General features: G+C 47.4%; 1 protein-coding gene across 8 annotated transcripts in view; it reads right to left on the bottom strand.

Annotated features, from left to right (window-relative positions):
• Positions 1 to 17,436, bottom strand: part of PLPP3 (phospholipid phosphatase 3) — a 94,170-nt gene that overhangs the window by 24,802 nt on the left and 51,932 nt on the right. For all 8 annotated transcript variants that reach the window (XR_014808229.1, XR_014808230.1, XR_014808231.1 and 5 more), the window contains 2 exons: positions 4,857 to 5,137; positions 4,383 to 4,440 (listed from right to left, as the gene is read on the bottom strand). Coding sequence is in view for 2 of the 8 variants with exons in the window: in XM_005665388.4 (XP_005665445.1) it covers positions 4,383 to 4,440; positions 4,857 to 5,137 (339 nt within the window). In the remaining 6 variants the exon portion in view is untranslated. The remainder of the gene's footprint in view (positions 1 to 4,382; positions 4,441 to 4,856; positions 5,138 to 17,436) is intronic.

Raw genomic sequence — 17,436 nt, 5'->3', positions numbered from 1 at the left:
AAGCTGCAAAAGGAGGAGCTGGGACTGATGACTCCAGGAGTCTTCTCAGCTCTCAGCATGCCCTCCACGCCCTGCTTCTTACCGGCCATCAAAGCTGCAGATTTTCACCACCATCCTCCTTCCACCTGCGCGCAGGTAGTTCTTCCAACCCTCTCACTTTCACAGGACTACCATATGGGAAGCCCTTCCTGGCTCCCACCTTCCATTCCAGCTTAGCAAGGGTGCCGCAATTCTGAGCTTCCATAATAACCTATACACCCTCGTCCCCTCCTGCACCATGGACCAGACTATCATCATTGTCTACCTGCTCCTCTAGAATGAACTCCCCAAGGGCCATGACCATGCCTTGCCAATTGCTATATTCCCGCCCCTAGCACAGGTCTTGGTGCATAATAGTCCCTTGCTAAATATGTGCTGAATGATGAATGTTGAAAGCACAAGTGAGTTTCTTGAGGGCAAGGCCCAGGTCTGATTCATCTAGTAGCCCGAGGAGGTGGCAGGGTGCCTGGTACAACAGAGGTAACTCCAGGTATGCTACGTGAATCGGTGCCTGCTCCAGTGTTGGCATTTTATCCAGATAGCCAGGTCAACCTCAATCCCTGACCATGTAGGTGCCGGGCCAATCCAAATGTGGTTTGGTCCTCCGGAGTTTAGACCAGGGCTTGAGGGTAGGAAGCACCGTTTATGGTTAAATACACTGTGGATTTCTCTGATTAAGATTTGCATTAATCTCTACCAAGGCTTAACCTCACCCTTAAGCTTCCATGCCCAGAGATAATTTGGTGTTTGGGGCATGGTTTTTGCAAGCTATCCAATTCACAAATCAAAACCCAACATGGAGCGCCCTCCAAAGCCATGGGCGGTTCTAGATGGCGGCTGGTGCCAAAAGCTCTGGAGAAGGCATGGCCGGTGCTTCTGGTCTGCCACTCTCTGAACTCCACAGGAATGTGGGCCTAAGCTAGTATCTGATGGCTTCCCATCTTCCCTCTCGGCACCAAGGGTAGCCCGAACCTCAAACAGAACCACAGAGATTGAGACATCAGCAGACACCGTGTTTTCCCTCTTATATGTAACAGATGGGGAGAGCAGGGCCACAACTCTACCAAAACAGACACACTTGTCCCCACTTGACAGATGAGTGCAGTGAGGTTCGAAACCTAAGCAACCAACTCACGGATCCACCAATAGTAACTGGCACGGCCAGAACCACCTAGGTCTGCCCAACTCTAAAGGCAAATGCTGTCAATGCCATAGCCAGCTGGTTCCAATGGGATTCTCCTCAAGGGTGCAAGGAAGCTGCGGATCACAGGCTACCTTAACAGAAGCCTGTAGGACCCGGGGGAGGCCAGACTCTCATGCGTCCAACTCGGGCACTTCCTGCTGCCCAACATGAAAGCACCATGGGAGGGTCTAGGGGCTTCTCTGATGGGCTTCAGGATTTCCCATTCCCCCAAACAGGTGGCAGTGGTGTTCTTCAAACTTCCTTTATAGAAACTTTGCAACTTGGACTTCCGAAGGGCTGAGATTTCTGTGTATATCTCATAAAAAGGAGCCCAGGTGAAGAGCAGTGTCCTCTTTAATTGTTTAGCCCTTACCTTCAAAGGGTGTTTCAGGACAAGATTATCTTCGAGTGAAATAGAGAGCCCTGGGAGTTCCCGTCGTGGTGCAGTGGTTAACGAATCCGACTAGGAACCATGAGGTTGCGGGTTCGGTCCCTGCCCTTGCTCAGTGGGTTAACGATCCGGCGTTGCCGTGAGCTGTGGTGTAGGTTGCAGACGCGGCTCGGATCCCGTGTTGCTGTGGCTCTGGAGTAGGCCGGTGGCTACAGCTCCGATTCGACCCCTAGCCTGGGAACCTCCATATGCCGCGGGAGCGGCCCAAGAAATAGCAAAAAAAAAGACAAAAAAAAAAGAAAGAAATAGAGAGCCCTGTGTTTGCAGTGTACCTGTGGGCGTCTTTGAGATATGGATGCTGAATGTGTATATATTTGTGTGTATATATGTGTGTATATTTCCTAAGAGTGTGTGGTGTGCACACGGGGGACTGTGTGTAAAAATACACTTCAGAGATGAAGGATTAAGGAGACTTCTCTCCTTCTCCCACTCTCTTCCTTTCCTCTCTCCCTTCCTTCCTGGAATATAAAGGCACTATAATTTTTTTCCTTCCTCAGAGATGCAAATAAACATCTCATCACAACCCACCACTCACCCATCAGCCCCAGAGACAGCTCGTGCCATAATCATAGCTGGTAGGAGGCGACGAGCGGTAGGGGTATGAGGGCTTCTTCTCACCCATTAAAGCAGATCTGAAAAAAGGTAGGTCGCCTTCAAGTGAAATCTGAAATTGGGGTTGGAGCTTTATTCTTTTTTTTTGGCCACACCTGCCGAAGTTCCCGGGTCAGGGATGGGACCGATGCCACAGCTGTAACCAGAGCCACAGCCAGGACAACACCAGGTCCTTAACCCACTGAGCCACCAGGGAACTCCTGGAGCTTATATTCTTTAAGTTTACCCTGCAGAGATTTGCTTGGTTTTGTTTTCTGTTGTGCAGCACAAAGAAAAGAACATACAACCATGCTGGAGTCATAAAGATCAGCCTTCAAAGGCTTTTCCTGCCCCTTAGATTCAGGTTTGTTTGTTTAAAACTGAAAGCAGTGTAACCAAAACACATCTCATTTCAGTTACTGAGAGAATTTATAAGTTACAGCATGAGCTCAACACAGTGCCTGGCACAGAGAGGGCACCAGAAACCTGTCAGCACTTCTACTTTACAAAACACTGAAATCACATTTGTAAAATTGCTTCCAGCCCTGGGTAAAATATAAAAATGGAAAAGGAACTGAACTATCCTTGCTAAACTGCCCTTTCCAAAAGCAAAGCAAAAAACAAAAACAACAACAAGGAAATGAAGAAGGGTGAGAAGGGTCATACATGAAGCAATAAAATCTACATTTCATGTTTTTAGAGAGGCTGGGGCCCACTTCTCAGCTCTGCAGCCTAGGTAACGGGAAGCCCGGAGGCCTCCAGACTTGGTAAGGACTGGGGAAACAAAACAACTCTGCTGTTTTTTCCACCTCCTAATTATGTTTTTTAAATGAGTCGGCATCAAAACGCTCTTTTTCCAAACAGCTTATGCTCCTCTGAGCGACAACTGACCTCTCAGCGCCTTCCCGCTCTGAACCCCACCAGAGCAGCTGAAAGCAGGAAGTGCCTTGGCACAGGGACCTCATTCAAGGGGAGAGGAAAGGCAGGGGGACCACATTTAACTGACAAAGGGAAACAGACCAGCCCTGTCTGCGTGGCAGCTGGAGGGGAGCAGGGCGCTTCACCTGCGCCGTCCTGGAGTCTCCAGGAAGTCAGGGCAGGACCTCGGCCACGGCCAGGGCATCCTGGCGACCAGGGCAGATCCTGGCTCCACCACTAGCGGAAGGCCCCATAACACGCTGCATATCCTCTCTGGGCCTTGGTCTTTGAACCCAAGCAATAGGGCTAAGGATTTCTTATTGCACTGGGTTATTCTGAAGTCATAGTCACGTTTGTCCAAGGATGCAGAAAGGGTCTGGAAAAGTCAAAAATCACTCTGGAGCCAGATAATGATTTTTTTTTTTTTTTTTTTTTTTTGGTTTTTTTAGGGCCACACCTGTGGCATATGAAGTTCCCAGGCTAAGGGTCTGCCTACACCACAGTCACAGCAACGTGGGATCCAAGCCTCGTCTGTGACCTACACTACAGCTCACGGTAACACCGGATCCTTAACCCACAAAGCAAGGCCAGAGATCAAACTGGCATCCTCATGGATACCAGTTGGTTTCATTATCACTGAACTACACCGAGAACTCCTGGATTATGATTTTTCAAGCCTTCCCATCAGTAGAGGACTGCGGAGGACTGGCATGGCAAACACCACGAGGAATTTGATCAGAAGGCATGGATTTGAGCATTAGTTCTGGTGTCCATGTAAATTCTGGCAGCTCAGTTGACATCTCTGAGCCTTACTTAGTGATCCTTGCCCACAATAAAGATAAAACTACTTATAAGGTTCTTGAAAGGATCGGCCGAGTTAATGGATTTTCAGGAAACAGTGCTTGTTACCATAAAATGTTATACCGGTGCCTTTATCACTTAATCCCAAAGTGGGTGCTCAACCCTTCTCCAGCAGCCACCGCAAAGAGCATTTTTATTTGAAAATGGGAAAAGCCTGGAAAGTAAGACAGCTGCTGCTAACACAGGGGCAGAGCTCAGAATAGAAGCTAATTCTTCTAGCGAACCTCTTTTCTAAGGATCTCCCAGTGAGGTCTGTCCCTAAACATGTGAGGGCTCTCCGTGGAGAAAGGATTTAAGCTGGGGCTAGACTCCCATCGGAATCAGAGGCAGAGTACTTACCATCAGATACAGCATAGTGTACATGGAGAAGGAGGCATGGCCAGAGAAGAAGGACTTCCTGCAAGAGCAAGAGAGGGCGGGTAAGGGCTGTATTCATATCCTCGAGACACGTTTGTCCATCTGTCTCTCCTCCCTAGACTGTGAACCCCCAAGAGCGGCACTGCCTTGTCCATTTTTGCATCCTTGGTCATGCTTTGGACACACTGCCTGGAACCTAGCAGATATCCGTGAATGCATGAATACATGAAAGAATGAATAAATGACTGGAGGGACTTAGCGAGGCTCTCTTGTAACTGTCTATTCACTATCTGTCTCAACCATTTGAGTGTGAGTTCCTGAACAATGGGACTCTGCATTATTCACCATCTGCACCCAGGCCCAGCACTGAGCCTGTCATTTTACGGAGCAGGTGTTTACTGAACTGCCTGCAGCAAAGGTGTGAACGTGACGGTGCCTCACGAGGTGGAATCTCACCTGGCTTCCTGGACTTTGCTGTCCTCGCCTCTACACTTGTAGTTTTGGATGTAGCCTTCGGAGCAGTTGATCTGGCTGAAATCGGGGTTGCAGACGCTCAAGAAGTGAGGACGCAGGCGCCCTATGGAGACCTTGGCAATGTCCGTGAAGGACTGGCTGATGGCACAGCCGAAGAGGAAGCAGCCCACTTGCTTATAGAGGGCTGCCACATAGGGATTCTGGATTGTCGACCGGGACTTCTCCTTCAGGTAATAGATGCGGTAGAATTCCCCCGTGATGATCTGAAAGGCAACCCACAGGGAAGTCAGACGATATTGAGACCCGTCATCAACAGTGAGGCTGTGAAGGATATTCAGTGGCATAAGATGATGCTCAGTATGTAACTGCAGGTCATAGGCCAGAAAATTCCAGTTTTCTATTTTCTATGTTTTAAGTATACAGACACAAATATGCATGGGAAAAGATAGCTAACAAGAACCTACTGTATAGCACAGGGAAATCTATGCAATATTCTGCAATAACCTATATGGGAAAAAAGAATGGATATATATATTTATGGATGATTTGATTCACTTTGCTGTACACCTGAAGCTAATACAACCTTGTAAGTCAACTCCGATAAAATTTAAAAAATAATAAATTTTTTTAAAAAGTAAAAACAACAAAAACAACGAATATAAACAAATATGCATGAGAGAAAAGATCAAAGTGCAAACAAGGTCAGTTTTTTCCGTTTTTAAAAAAAGGCTTACATGGCCATACAGTACCTTTGTAACAAGAAAAATATGCAATCAAATATATTTATATGTAAATATATCACATATAAACCATATAATATGTAAATGTATTATACATACATGCACATACAATATGTATACATAGGTATATATATACACACACATATATATATTTGTTTTAATCAGAGAGAGATAATTAAATATTTAGTTATAGGAAAAAAGTAAATGAGGAATCAAGGAGGGAGTTCCTGTTGTGACTCAGTGGTAATGAACCGGACTAGGATCTGTGGGGACACAGGTTCCATCCCTGATCTCGCTCAGTGGGCTAAGAATCCGGCATTCCCATGAGCTGCACTGTAGGTTGCAGACGTGCCTGGGGTCTGGCGTTGCTGTGGCTGCAATGTAGGACAGCAACTGCTGTGCCAATTTGACCTTTAGCCTGGGAACCTCCCTATGCTGCAGGAGTGGCCCTAAAAAGACAAACAGAAAGAATCGACAGAGTTCCCGTCGTGGCGCAGTGGTTAACGAATCCGACTAGGAACCATGAGGTCGTGGGTTCGGTCCCTGCCCTTGCTCAGTGGGTTAACGATCCGGCGTTGCCATGAGCTGTGGTGTAGGTTGCAGATGCGGCTCGGATCCTGCATTGCTGTGGCTCTGGCGTAGGCCGGCGGCTACAGCTCTGATTGGACCCCTAGCCTGGGAACCTCCATATGCCTCGGGAGCGGCCCAAGAAATAGCAAAAAAAGCCAAAAAAAAAAAAAGCCAAAAAAAAAAAAGAAAGAATTGAGGACATGGTTAAGGATGGCCAGGATATCAGAGGGTCTGAGCAGATCTCTGGATTCTGGGATTTGCAGTAAAGGGTCACCAACAACGATCTAACCCTACACAGGGCCTCAGCCTGTGCCATGCTGAGCCATGGCAGAGATTTCTGTAGGAAAGGGTGTTTGCTCCCAGATCCAGTCCCAGGTTTGAATCCAATCTCTGCCAGCTACCTCGTGTCCTTCAAAAGTAACTTCAACTCTGTAGGGTCCCTGACAGAATGGAGGTAACATGACCAGGACATGCTCTGGGTCATGGAAAGTGATTCTTTCATTTTCCCTTTTAGAAGTGTGGCATGATGAGAAGAACATAAGCCTACAAACCGAGGACCTTTCATACAGGGCCCTTCAGAGTTTGGGAAATCCCAAGGCAGCCTGCGTTGTCTCCTCCATCCTGAAGGACAGGGTGGGAGTCTGGGTTCTGCGTTTTCATTCATGCCCTTCCTCCATCCCACTGAGCCATCTCCTTAATGCTTAGGGGGGAGACCTACCACCGCTAAGAAAAGAATTACCAACCATTGATCACCTCCTGCATCCACATATTGCTTTTTTATATACTTTATTTTATGAAATCCTCACAACGCTAAGAGACAGATTGAGATTCCAAGAGGGGACGCACCACAACCCAAACTAGCCGGCTTTACATTAAGAATGGGGGGCGGGGCGGGGAGTTCCTGTTGTGGCACAGCAGAAACAAATTCAACTAGTATCCATGAGGATGCAGGTTCAATCCCTGGCCTCACTCGGTGGGTTGAGGATCCAGCGTTGCCATGGGCTGTAGTGTAGGTCGCAGATGCAGCTCAGATTCCACCTTGCTGTGGCTGTGGTGTAGGCTTGCAGCTGTAGCTCCGATTTGACCCCTAACCTGGGAACTTCCATATGCCATGGGTTCAACCCTAAAAAGCAGAAACAAAGCGGGGGGGGGCGTTCAGGCAGCTGACTCAAATGCCTACTGATTCTGCGTTGGTGACGCACCACTATCCATCCTGTGCCTGGCTGCCTTTGTCTTAACTCCACAGCACAGCCCCGCCACTTCCTGGTGGCAACCACAGTCCAGGGCTCAACTCATCCCTCACCACAGAGTCCCTTTCACACTTCCTCCAAAGGAAGGCTGATGAGCCACACTTGCCCTTTCAGGGATCAGAGAGCATGTTCACAACCGCAAGGGAAGCAATAGACTGACATATCCGGGCACTCCTTTTCAAAGCCTCCAGTTATTCTTTTGCAGCTGGGGAAGGCGTCGAGGCAAAGGGTCTGATCCAGGTCCAGGGCTCCCATCTTCAGGGAACATGGCCATGCAATGCCAGCTGGGCTCAGAGGCAAGCAGGTGCAGTGGTGAGAAGCGCTCCTAGCAGTGCTAACATTTATACAGAGATTCTGTGTTTATAAGCGCTTGATTTAAGGGCTCCCCTTGGGTTTCCTAGATCGTACTGAGTCTCCTAGACCATACGATTCTGTGTTAGAGAGAGATGGTCAGAGGTCAGTCCGGTCTGACGTCCTGGCTTAATCCTTTCCTGGGAGAGCAGGACAATCAGCTGAGAGAACAAATGGATGAAAGGGAGCGGGATGGTGGTCCTCACAGTTGCTTTATTGCAAAACTGGAAACGTCCTCTAAACAGTACCAAGCGTCCTCTGACAACATGCTGCAGAGTAAAATCGGAAAAGCCTAGCCAGTCAGAAATGAAAGGATCCATTATATATGGAAGAAACTGAGGTCCAAATTAACTCACATCTAAAGATTAGACCCAGGTGTTCTGACTCTACCCAGCATTCTTTCCTACCATTCCTGGTCTAATTCCCCTTTTGAACCTGTTTATACTTTTACCCTATGTAACCTTTACTGGCTAACACATTCCAGATGTTTTATCACCACCACAGGGTTCTCTCTTTCCTATTCTTCTTTATTTATAAATCATGCTCACATGACTTTAGACACAGGGGGGACAAACACGAAACCAGGAGTCAAGGGGCCAGGGTTCGAGTCTCTAGTCACTGAGTGATTTAGGATAAGTTAGTTTCTCCACTTGCAGAAAGAGGGTGCTGGACAACGTGATTTATTACTTCATAAGTGCAATGACGTTTATTCCTAGTTCTCCTGTGCTACCTCCACCGGTAGTTTTCCAACCAAGCAAAGGCAGTAAGCGGTAGCAGAGGAAAGGCACCTCCTGCGGATGACACCACAGGCAGGGAGCAGAACCAAGACCCCGTGCACCATCCCTGCCTCAGATTAAGAAACTGTTTCTAAACTGGCTTGGCTTCAGTGTGATATCAGCATCAGACAGAACAAAAGAACATGTGGGTTTCCACTGCCAATCAGCATCTCGTACATGAACTTACTCATTATCTCAGGGAAATCACCTCTCCGCTTCAGTCATCTTAGGGAGAAAGTGTCTGCTGACAGCTCAAGGACTCTTTTCAGCTCTAACATTCCCTCATTCTAAAATTTCAGTTTTCAGAGTTCCCATCATGGCTCAGCGGAAATGAATCTGACTAGTATCCATGAGGACGCAGGTTCGATCCCTGGCCTCACTCAGCAAGTTAAGGATCTGGCGGTGCTGCAAGCTGTGGTATAGGTCGCAGACACAGCTTGGATCTGGTGTTGCTGTGGCTGTGGTGTAGGCCAGTGGCTACAGCTCCAATTCGACCCTTAACCTGGGAACCTCCATATGCCACACGTGCAGCCCTAAAAAGACCAAAAAATAAATAAAACTTCAGTTTTCAATGTCACCATCTTGCATATAGCAAGCTGCTAATTAAAATGTTTCATCCAGGAGTTCCTGCTGTGGTGCAATAGATTGGCAGCAACTCTGGAGCTCTAGGACACAGGTTCTACCCCAGGGCTGGCACAGTGGGTTAAGGATCCAGCATTGCCACAACTGTGGCAATGCAACTTGGATCTGATCTCTGGTCTGGGAACTCCATGTGCCATGGGAAAGAAAAATAATTTAAAAATAAATAAATAAATAAATAAAATAAAATGTTTCCTCGAAGTTCTCTTGTGGCACAGTAGGTTAAGGATCCAGCATTGTCACTGCAGCATCTTGGGTCACTGCTGTGGTGTGGGTTCAATCCTGGCCCAGGAACTTCCACATGCCATGAGTACCGCCAAAAAAAAAAAAAAAAAAAAAAAAAAAAGGCGCTTCCTCTCATGGGAGGATTATAAAGAGAACATCTGATGGCCCCTCAAGTTCCCAATAACAATGTTAATAATAGAAATCTTTTATTTTTTTTCATAATTCAGTTTCATTTAATCTGCAACTCTGTGAAGACAATATACCCAGTCTACAGGTGGGAATACTAAGGCACTGAGAAAGAGTGACTCATCAGAAGGATCTGAGGCTAGGAGGCTGACCCAATTAAAAGTAGAGACCAGATATTCTGACTCTCAAGTTCAAAGACCCACAGCTGACTACATTGAGTTCATTTTTATTATTTCTTTTGTTATTCAAAAAGATTTCCACTGTAGAATAACAACTACGTATTTTCAAGGACAGAACCAGGCTGAAGCCATTTAGCAGACACATGACTCCAGGACCACATGGCTTCTGAGGCAGCCCTGACAGATCTTGGAGTTAATGAGCAACAAATTATGTATTTTCTCCATCCCCTTGTACAGAAGGGTCGGGGAGTCGACAACACAGCCATAAATCATCATTATGAACCAGTCGGACTTGACTTCTTGTAATCCTAACCCTTAAAAGACCATTTAATGAAATTCGGGCTGTGAAAAGCAGCCCCAATACCTCATCTCTGCAGAAGAGGCGAGGGCTTAGATTGTTCTTCAGCACGTTACACACCTACCTCTGGAGTTCCAGATTTACTGCTTTCGGACCTTATTCATTACTCACAATGTTTTTATTCCTGGGTAATAAAATAAGCTCTTCCCTCCCCGTCTCTCTCTCCCCCTCCAAAGGTTCTGTCCCCGCTCCCAGACTCAGCCCCTGGAGTCCTCATTCCTGCTTCGGTCAGCAAGGTTGTGATATGTAAATTTCACGGCCGAGAAAAAATGCCTTCAGTGTGGATCCCTTTCTGAAACAGCAAGCAGCAGATTCTGCGGGTGATGGCAGGCTGCCAGGGGAACAGAGGAGAAGTCTCCCCTACCTGCCTTTTAAAGCACTTGGCACGGAGTCCGGGAACTAATCAAGTGGGAAAGCACTGCAATTAAGCGGTGAGGGGACAGAAAGGGATCAGTCCATTGGTCCTTGCCCGAGAATGGCTGTTTGGAAAGATGTCTCCAAGTCGAAGACAGCTCCCAGTCTCATCTTTTCTGGTGAACAGGGGCTCAACTGCCCGCATAGCCACAACCACTGAACTGTTCCGGAGAGGAAATTTGGAAAAACGCTCATAAGAGAGACACTTTGGAAAGGAGAGAGTCCATGGTGGTAAAAGCAGCACTGACTCTGGAGCCAAAAAAGCTCTGCCTGCAGCCTGTCTCCCACCTTATACAAGGGGCTTCACCTCTCTGGGCTTAGGTCTCCTTGTCTGTGAAATAAGATTAGTAATGTCTAATCTTATTGCCAGGGATTTAAGAAGCTGATGTGTCAAGTGCCTGGCACCTACCAGAAAAGCCCTGAAAACATTCATGTTTCTCCTTCTCTCAGAAAAAGGAAACAAACGAAAATTAACACATACAAGCATACCTCATTTTATTGAACTTCATTTCATTGTGCTTTGAAGATACTTTTTTTTTTTAAACACAAATTAAAGATTTGTGGCAACCCTCTGTGAAGCAAGTCTATCGGCACCAATTTTCAACAGCATTTGCTCACTTCAGGTCTCTGTGTATCATGTTTTGGTAATACTCATGCAATACTTCAAAATCTTACATTATTATTACATTTGTTACTGTGATCTGTGGTCAGTGGCCTTTACTGTTACCACTGCAAAATGGTTACAATCTGCTGAAGCCTCAGATGGTGGTCAGCACTGTTTAGCAATAAAGTGTTTTTTAATTCAGGAATGTACACTGGCTTTAGACATAAGGAGGCTGCATGCTTAATAGACCACCGCTCAGTATAAACATAACGTATATGCACTGGGAAACCAAAATTTTGTGTGACTCGCTGTATTGCAACATTGGCTTCATTACAGCGATCTGGAACCAAACCCACAGTATCTCCAAGAAATGCTTGTACTTATATAAAACATCTTTTCCAAGAGCGTTCCAAGAGCTCCTTGGAAAACACACTGATGTTTGGAAGTACCACCCCTGCAGAACCAGAAAATACTGGGCATGAGTATGATGGTTTTGACCATCTTATCCAGGATGTCTTTTTCAGCGGAACAAAGCAGAAGGGACACCTCAATCCCAGAGAGCAGGGGCAACACCTACTGCATTGTTTGTGTGTTAACAATCCACTCTGTAGATTATCCCAAGAAAAGTAAGACTTAAAGTAAATAAATAAATAAAAAAGGAGTTCCCGGAGTTCCCGTTGTGGCGCAGTGGTTAACGAATCCGACCAGGAACCATGAGGTTGAGGGTTTGGTCCCTGGCCTTGCTCAGTGGGTTAAGGACCTGGCATTGGCATGAGCTTGGATCCTGCGTCGCTGTGCCTCTGGCGTAGGCCCCTAGCCTGGGAACCTCCATATGCCGTGGGTGCGGCCCTAGAAAAGGCAAAAAGACAAAAAAAAAAGAGGAGTTCCCATTGTGGTGCAATGGGATCAGCAGCATCTCTGCAGACGCCAGGGCACAGGTTCGATTTCTGGCCCGGCACAGTGGGTTAAAGGATCCGGCATTGAGTGAGGCATGCTCAGATCTGATCCCAGAACTCCACATGCCACTGGGTGGCCAAAAAAGGAGAAAAAAAATGAGTTCCCTTGCGGCCCAGCAGGTTAAGGACTCAGCTTTGTCACTGCAGCAGCGTGGGTCACTGCAATGGCACAGGTTTGACCCGTGACCCAGAAACTTTCACATACCATGGGCATGGCCAAAGAAAAGAAAAGGAAAGTAAGACTTTTGCACAGTGTCCCAACCGTCTCAGAGACTGAGAACTCATCTTCTTCCCCTGCTGAGTTTGAAGGGCAAACTTCCCTATATTCTGATCCGCTCGAATGATAACATTTGCATAGCGTGTTACAGCTTACAAGTCATTTTCCTTTGCATTGGTATCTGCTTCTCACAACATCCTATGAATTACTAAGCTATTATCTACACTTTCTAAGTGAGTATAGTGAAGGCCGGAGGGGCCACTGAATCACCCTTGGGGATAAGGCATGGGCAGTGGCAGGCTTTGGCCGCAGACTGGCCCTCCTACGCTATCCGATGGCATCAAGCCAGCTATTTTCTCTCAGAAGCCCTGGCAGGTGGCAGGATGGACCTCTCCAGTGAAGTGAGTCAGAGGTTCACAGAGCACCTGGGAAGGTCAGGTTAACCTTGCCGGCCACCAAGCACCAAGCTCCCCCTTCACATCTCAGCGCTGAGGATCAGTGAACTTCCTTCAGCCTAGAAGAGATTCATTCATTCAACAAACACTGGATGATGGAGAATAATGAAAGGAGGATCATTTTTCTCACTTTATTTCTCAGTCCCAAGGGAAAGGAAAAATGGGTCCTGCTTCTAAGGATGGAGACAGAAGTGTAACTGTATTTTGTTTGAGCTGAATGCTCCATCTACGACAAAGGAAACGCAGTTATCGGTAATGACTAGAAATAACTGAAGAGGAATTTAATTTCCCGTTCTCCCACTCAGTTGTCTTCAGCCTCTTGGCAGGAGATCAGCGCCTCACAGACCGGAAAGGGCACTGGGGACCTAGATCTGTCCAAGGCCACCAGCGGAGTTTCTGGGCTTTGCGGGTAGGTTGAAACTCCAAAATCTAGAATATGGACAGCAAAGAAGCCAGGGAGAGGTCACAGAAGCTATTTATGGTTGAAATCAGCAGTGGCCGCCCTAAGCCCACAAGCTTTAAGAAGGCAGTCTGAAGCATGAAGCATCATATTTTCCAAAGTCAGGGACCCAAAGCTTCGTGTCTTTTAGCTGACCAGCTCTGCCTATCCATGCAAGAGTCTCCCGATTATTCTGGAGCATCACCTACTGCCTCCCCCTCTCTTCTATGACCTTGAATTTCCTAGCATCCCTAATTTTGCCACTATGCTTTTCTTGCTGTTTCTCAAACACCTCTCTCTTTCCAGTCATTCACTTCTGTGTTCTACCAGATAAATGTGGGCCTTCCTTGGGTTGTATCCTTGCCGCTCCACTGAGATCTCAGCTGTTCCAATAGTTTCAGTTATGACCTCCGTGAAGATGACTTCCAAAAGGCATCTTTTTCTCCAGTTTTTTTTTTTTTTTCTTTTCAGGGCCACACCCACAGCACATGGAAATTCCCAGGCTAGGGGTCCAATCGGAGCTACAGCTGCTGGCCTACACCACAGCCACAGCAACGCCAGATCCGAGCTGCATCTGCGACCTACACCACAGCTCACAGCAAAGCCAGATCCCCATCCCCCACCCACTGGGCAAGACTAAGGATCGAACCCGCATCCTCATGGATACTAGTCTGATTTGTTTCTGCTGTGCCATGACGGGAGCTCCCTCGTTCTCTAGTTTCAGCTTGCCCTTTATCCCTTCATTCTTGTTCCAGTCTTCTGCCAAATCTTCCAAGCAGTTATCAAAGCCATGTCGTGTCAACCTAGTCACCCTCGTTCCAACCTCTGCCCCAAACCTCACTTCTCTTTCCTCTATTTCTGCCAAGATGCCACCAAGCCTATAACTGCAAGGAGAGGAAATCTTAGACCCCTCCCTCTTCTTTACCCTGCTGTCATCAAATTCCGTTCATCCCACCTACGCAAGGTGTCTCACACCATCCCCTTCCCTCCCTTCCTCTTGCATTACCACCTCTGTGGTCCAGGCTGCATCCTTATCTTGGCTAGAAAATTGGCCAAGTAAGCTGAGAATACTTTCATCAACCTCTAGCCAATTAACTGGAGTAAAAACTCCTTAACACTCAATGAGTTTCACAATCTTGCAGCAATCCCTTCCCACTTTATCTTTGTCTACTCCCTTACACTCTATTTCTCCAGTCAAACAGGTCTGCTCTACATTTCTCGAAAACACCCTATTGTTTCCGTCTCAGTGAGGCAATCCCCTCTGCCTGGAAGATCAGGATTTCTGATGCAAGTTCCACCTCCCCTTCCAAGTAGAGCTCAAGTGCCAACTAGCACGCTGGGGTAGAGTTTGAGCTCCTCTACTCAAGAGTCTGAGCTCTAGAACTCTTGGTCTCCTCCTGTGTCCAAAAGGGGATGATACGGTGACAGCACCAAGGGCTCAGGGTGGTTGTGATAGTTATCATGTTGTGAGCCACACGGGAAGTCCGATTGTGATGGTTAAATGGGACAAGTGCTGCATGAATGATGGTGATGCTGAAGCCTTCACCAATGAAAACAACCTTCGGTGACCTTCGCTCAACTCCCGCAGCACTTTTCTCACACCTTAGCCCATCTACAGCATTTGCCTAGTTTGTCCTTGAAGCTCTCACCTCTGTGGGGCCCACCACTCTGCACTGCCCTGACTCTTCTAATTCTCTGACCAATCCTTTAGCCTCCTTGAGGGTCTGATGCTACAGTCAGTCTTGCACCGGCCCTGCTTCCCCTTTAGACCTTAAGCTCCGAGGACAGTATCTGTGGGCATCCACCTCGAGGCCAAGGGGCCCATCACAATGCCTCACCCTGTGCATCTCAGGGGGTCACCTGCCCAGTGGTCTAGATGTTTCGTCTTCCTCCATACCTTGGGCTCTGCACACGCAGGAACTCAAGTTCTTCTGGCCCACAAAATAAAGGGCATTCTGCACAGCCGCCAGCAGGGAGTGGGTCTTCGATGTCAGTCCACATGCTGGGCTTTGAAGCCAGGCCGACCTGGGTTTCCATTCCTGCTCCCCATTCACCAAGCTGAGTAATCTCACTCTAGCCACATTCCCCCTTAAGCCTCAGGACCCTCCTTCATTTGTAAAACGGGGTAAATAATACCTACCCCCTGTAGCTGCTAAAGAGGGTTTAAGATAAGGCATATTAGTTTCCAGCCCACTAGATAGCTCGCCAATGGTATCTGATTCTCTCCCCAACCCCCTAAAACTGACTCACACAGATTTCTTAGCCTCCTCAGCATTATCACCTAAATGAAGAATGTTATCACCTTCATATTAGATACATTTTCCAATATGCCCTTAACCCCTAAGAGGGATAGAAACTAAGGCAGAATTGCTGCAGAGAGTGGGGGTGGGGGTGACGGGGAAAGGCAACAACCTAAATCCTAATCTCAATGTCGCAAACAGCGCCCCACCCCCACCCCCAGGGGTAAGGTCTCAGGAGAACTCTGAAGCCTTCTGATCAGGGATGACACAGTTGAAGGATTAACACGGCCACTCTCCGTGGGTGGTCCCGGTAACTGCACAGATGTCGTGCATTGTAAACGGGGGGACTGGGGCCCCCACCAAGGCACCGCCGGGCCAGCCCGACTTCAACTCAACTAACCTTTAATGAGGAGGCGATCTTGGGGAACCTTGTTTTCTTGGCAGAGCTCTCTGAGATAAAGGGAGATGGGGGGGTGGGGAGGGAGGAAGTAATGAAGTCCAGATGTGGGGCAACTGAAGCCTGATCCTGAATAAACAAGTCCTGGAGGTATAAGCTCTTCTTCTTGTCTCTCCAGCCCGAAATGTGCATGTGATACAGAGCAGGCCCCATATGCATCATGGACCATCGTTAAGATTTTAGAGAAACAAGTAGGACACTGTCCCTGCTCCCTAGGCTCTCTGACATCTCTTGGTCTGAGGCTTTTGAGTTTCTGCCCAAAATGTGTAGCCTCCTCTGTGATTTTCACGTGTACTGAGCATCCCAGTCTGTGACTTGCGCTAGCATTACAAAATCAAATCAGGGAGTTCTTGTTGTGGTTCAGTGGATTACAAACCCAACTAGTATCCAGGAGGATGCGGGTTCGATCCCTGGCCTCACTCAGTGGGGTTAAGGATCCAGTGTTGCCATGGCTGTGGCGTAGGCCAGCAGCTGTAGCTCTGATTCAGCTGTAGCTCTGATTTGACCCCTAGCCTGGGAACTTTTATATGCCAAAGGTACTACTGAACCTTTGTTTGTTTGAAAAGCAAACAAAGAAACAAAAACAAAACAAAAAAAAAAACCCACCAAAATCAAATCAGACCAGTCCCTGCCCTGATGCAGCTGTCAGGATAACCAGGAAATAGACAAGTACACAGACATGACAGCTCAGTACAGTGACTGCAAAGACAGAGATGAGCCCAGGGGTCTCTGCAACCTTTGGAAGGCAGGGGAGGAGGCAGCCAAGGAATGCTTCCAGGAGGAGGTGTTTGCTTGGTGTTTATTTAGTACCTACCACGTGCAAAAGGAAAGGACCTGATCTCTGCTTTGCAGGAACCTATTATCTAGCTGGGGAGACAAGTTGTGGACACGAATCACATTACAAAGCAATGTGTATTCAAGGTGCTATTATTTGTCTGCTTGAGATGGGGCAGCCTCTGGCTGTTTAGTGACAAAAGACAACATGCAACTTGTTGGGGTGAGGTACAACACTGGATCCCCAGCACCTCCCACGCCCTGGGTGCTTGATAAGCAATGTGGAAGGGAGGCTGGCTTTAGAAGGCAGCAGGCGTGTCATATGTTAAAAAAAAAAAAAAAAAAAAAAGCCTTGCCTTAGAATCAGAAGACTTCTGGTCTGTCCCTGCCATTAATTAGTTACAAGAAAGTCATTTCATATCTTGAACCCCAGGTGCCTCAGCTGTACCAATCCACCCCCAGGATCACAACCAGGTGCAAAGAAGAAAATGTCCACATAAAGGTCACTCTGTCAACTGTATGACACTAGAGGAAAGAAGAGGACTCTCACTGATGACACACGGAATGTCCCTTAAGTCAACCCCCAGCACGAACCTGTGGAGTTGGTAAAATACTGTCATTAATTTACAGGAAAGGTAGGTATGGCTCTTTTCCATAGGGGTCAGTGGCTTTGCCAGAACTTGAAGGATAAGTCACAGAATGAATAAGCACAGAAGTTAGGCCACGAGAAAA

Source organism: Sus scrofa, chromosome 6 (assembly GCF_054392235.1).
Source record: "Sus scrofa isolate SSC_HxYL_T2T_F1_AM1 chromosome 6, Sscrofa_HxYL_maternal_Yorkshire_Landrace_v2.0, whole genome shotgun sequence".
In the NCBI taxonomy this organism is placed as follows: domain Eukaryota; kingdom Metazoa; phylum Chordata; class Mammalia; order Artiodactyla; family Suidae; genus Sus; species Sus scrofa.
This window is presented reverse-complemented; position numbering and strand designations above follow the sequence as displayed.